Source organism: Rhinopithecus bieti, unplaced genomic scaffold (genome assembly GCF_001698545.2).
Source record: "Rhinopithecus bieti isolate Rb0 unplaced genomic scaffold, ASM169854v2 scaffold_32059, whole genome shotgun sequence".
NCBI classification, from domain to species: Eukaryota; Metazoa; Chordata; class Mammalia; order Primates; family Cercopithecidae; genus Rhinopithecus; species Rhinopithecus bieti.
The window spans coordinates 65,397-68,827 of record NW_016813587.1 but is presented as its reverse complement, the minus strand read 5'-3'; the positions used below and the strand labels follow the sequence as shown (position 1 = coordinate 68,827).

The window sequence follows — 3,431 nt, the reverse complement described above, 5'->3', positions numbered from 1 at the left end:
TGCACTCCAGCCTGGGTGACAGAGTGAGACTCCGTCTCAAAAACAAAAAACAAAAAACAAAAAACAAAAAAAAAAAAACAAAAAAATCTACTGAGCATTTATTATGTACCAAGCATTAGCTAAGGGTTTTGCATATATTAATTCCTCTACTCAGAGCCATCCTATATAGTAGACTCTATCATTATCCTCATTTTGCAGATGATGAAACTATGGCACAGAGAGATGAAATAAATTGTCCCAAGCTCAGGCAGCTCTAAGTGGCAGGTTGAGGACTAGAACCCTGCTACTTTAGCTCCATAACCCATATGACTGTCACTATAGTAAACTGCATCTCATGAGACCTGATAAATACGTGGCCTGAAACAAACTCACCCTGTCAAAAACTTCAAACCACTTTCCAAATTTCTACTGTCTTCCCTTCCCTTCTAATAACCCCTTCCCTTGTTAACACAGACCTCTCCACTAAAAACCCTATCATATTATCACTCCTTAAAAGCCTCAAAAGCAGAAAAGATCCTGTCGCCAAACCACCTCCTTACCTTTCCCTGCTTTTGAACTTAGGGCGGTGGGGATCAAAGAGACCTAGTGTGTAATTCCATCTAAACTCTAAACTCCTCAACTAATCACCATCGAATGAAAGTTCTGCATGGTGGCTCATGCCTGTAATCTCAACACTTTGGGAGGCTGAGGTGGAAGAATTCCTTGAGTCCAGGAGTTTGAGGTCAGCCTGTGCAACATAGGGAGACCTCATTTCTACAAAAAATTTTAAAAATTGGGCGTGGGGCCACCTACCTGTGGTCTCAGCTACTCAGGAGGCTGAGGTGGGAGGATCACTTGAGCCAGGGAGGTCCAGGCTGCAGGGAGCGAGATCACCTCACTGCACTCCAGCCTGAGGGACAGAGTGAGACTCTGTCCCCCACCAAAAAAAAAAAAAAAAAAAGTAAGTAAGTAATAAAATAAAGCTCTGCAGTTAGCTTCTCTTCAGGAGGTTTACTTCCAGACCATCCAAATGATTAGAAAGAGGCAGCTCATAAGAGAAACTAAATTACTGCCAAATGCTCACGTCAATACCTACTGGAAGTTGGGCGCGGTGACTCATCCCTGTAATCCTAGCTACTGGAGAGGCTGAGGCAGGAGAATCCCTTGAACCCAGGAGGCGGAGGTTGCAGTGAGCCCATCCTGTCACTGCACTCCAGCCTGAGTAACACACCCAGGCTCCGTCTCAAAAAAAAAGACCCAGAGTCCATCTCAAAACAAAACAAAACAAAACCTACTGGAAAGGGGTAGGAAGTTGGAATCTACCCTGATCACCCCATCATTCACTGGGAAGGAAGGCCAAAGCACCAGGTCAGTGGACAGGACATTTCAGGAGTTAAAGCCTAACCAGCTTAAGATTAACGGGAACAAGCCCGCATAGCCCGACAAAATCATATCTATTGACTGGTAGAAAGGGAGAAAATTCCACAGGAAGGGTTGGAATAGGATGGACGAGAGAGAGGAGAAAAGCTCTTTTTGTAAACGGTTGAGTTCCAGCTGAAGGATTCTAAGGAGGATCTAATGACAGCTGCGATCTGGAATAGCTGTTGTTTCCAAGGTGAGATTATGAGAGGCAGGAATTAATGAGATATTGAATGCAATCATGAGTGTAATCAAGAGGGTATCCCCAGTAATAGAATGAAAACAGCAAAGCAAGTCTAGAACATCACTGGTAAGAAAACTAATCTCTCAAAGAGGGAGTCATTATGCCATTTTACAACTACTGCACCATCTGGGAAAAAATCATGTTTTCTATTAATTTTGCAACTGGCTTTATCTGTCTCTTCCTTCCTAGCCTGATTAATGACAGAGCTGCTTCATTGTTCAGTCCGAGCTGATTTTCACCCCTTCACAGAAGAGGAAAGCAAACGTCCCCACGCCCAGAAAAATAAAAATTACACTTCATGGAACAAAAAGGAAACACAAACTCATCTGGATGTTGACTTGTGTATATGCAACAGTAATCATTTCCCCTCTCCCCGCTGCCTTCCTAAAGAACAGCAGGATTGGGAAAGGATACGGGAATCTTGAGACCCCAGGCCTTTCCTGCAGCCGGCCTTGGATGATCAGGACACACCCCCGCTAGCTCACTTGCTCCCTCCGTCTACTGCGCGCAAAACCCGATGGAAATAACAGGGAGCCTGGAATAAAGCTGACCCTTTCCCGTATCAGAGAGAAAGGCCAGGTACACGAAGAAGGGGCTGGAATCTGTCTCCGAGTTCCCCGCAGTTTCCATGGGAGGGAGCTCGGGAAAAGCTGTGCAATCTGCAGTCCTTCTTCAGACTGCGTCTTTTTGTTTGGGGGCCTTCATTCACTCCGGGGTTCCTGCATCTAACTCGGAGCCATTCCGGGCCGCTGGACCTGCGCGGCTCTGAAGCGGTAAGGCAGAGGACGCAACAGGGCACCCGGCGCCCAGTCAGCGCCACAAACTCCACAGCTACGGCCTTCTGGCTCACACAGAGGTCCGCGCCGCCCCCGCGCCGCCCCCGCGCCCATTGCTTGGGTGCACGCGACCAACTCACCTCTTGGAGCCGACACCAGCAGGGAAGCCGGAAAGAACTGCGCGCGGAGGCCTGTGGGAAATGTAGTCCGCCGATGGGAGGGACTGGTTCCAGCCCCAACAGGCTGCTCGGAGTGCGCATGCGCGGGCGCTGTAACTTTGGACGTTCTGGGCGGGAGGGCTTTCCAGGCTTCCTGTGGCTGAGGCGAGCTCGGGCTTGCGTTTGTTTTTGTCGCTGAGGAATACTTTTTTATTTATGTTTTTCTTGAGGCAGGGTCTCGCTCTGTCGCCCAGGGTAGAGTGCAGTGGCGTGATTAGTTACAGCTCACTGCAGCCTCGACCTCCCGGGCTCAAGCTACCCTCCCACCTGAGACTCCAGAGTAGCTGGGACTGCAGGCGCGCGCCACCACGCCCAACTAATTTTTAAAATTTTTATAGAGACCAGAGCTCCCGATGTTACTCAAGCCGGTGTCGAACTCCTGGGCTTAAAAGATCCTCCCGCCTGAGCCTCCCAAAATGCTGGGACTACAGGCGTGAGGCACCAGGCTCAGCTGCGGAGGATTTAGAAAGAAGTTTTGGCACCAGCAGGTGCCTAATACGTGTACTAAACACCTAGCAGTTACTCACTGCATACACCCAAGCAAGGTGTGGGCACACATCAGGCATGCAATGAAAATACTCTCAAAGCCCACCAGAACCTGGAGCAGGACCTAGACCTAGAAAGGTCGCTCGTGCTCACTGCGCTCTCCCTTTCTCTCTCTCTCTCTCTGTCTCGTATCTCCTGCAATTGTGAATGTATCGTTCTACTAGAAATACAAAAAATGAGCCGAGCGTGGTCGCGCGCGCCTGTAATCCCAGCTACTGGGGAGGCTGAGGCAGGAGAATCGCTTGAACC

At 49.0% G+C, this 3,431-nt stretch overlaps 1 protein-coding gene across 1 annotated transcript in view; it reads right to left on the bottom strand.

Moving 5' to 3' along the window:
* ZFP14 (ZFP14 zinc finger protein) overlaps window positions 1-2,678 on the bottom strand; it is a 47,377-nt gene extending 44,699 nt beyond the window's left edge. The window contains exon 1 of the mRNA XM_017848659.1: window positions 2,226-2,678. Coding sequence (XP_017704148.1) covers window positions 2,226-2,678 — 453 coding nt within the window. The remainder of the gene's footprint in view (window positions 1-2,225) is intronic.
* Between the last annotated feature and the right edge of the window lie 753 nt (window positions 2,679-3,431).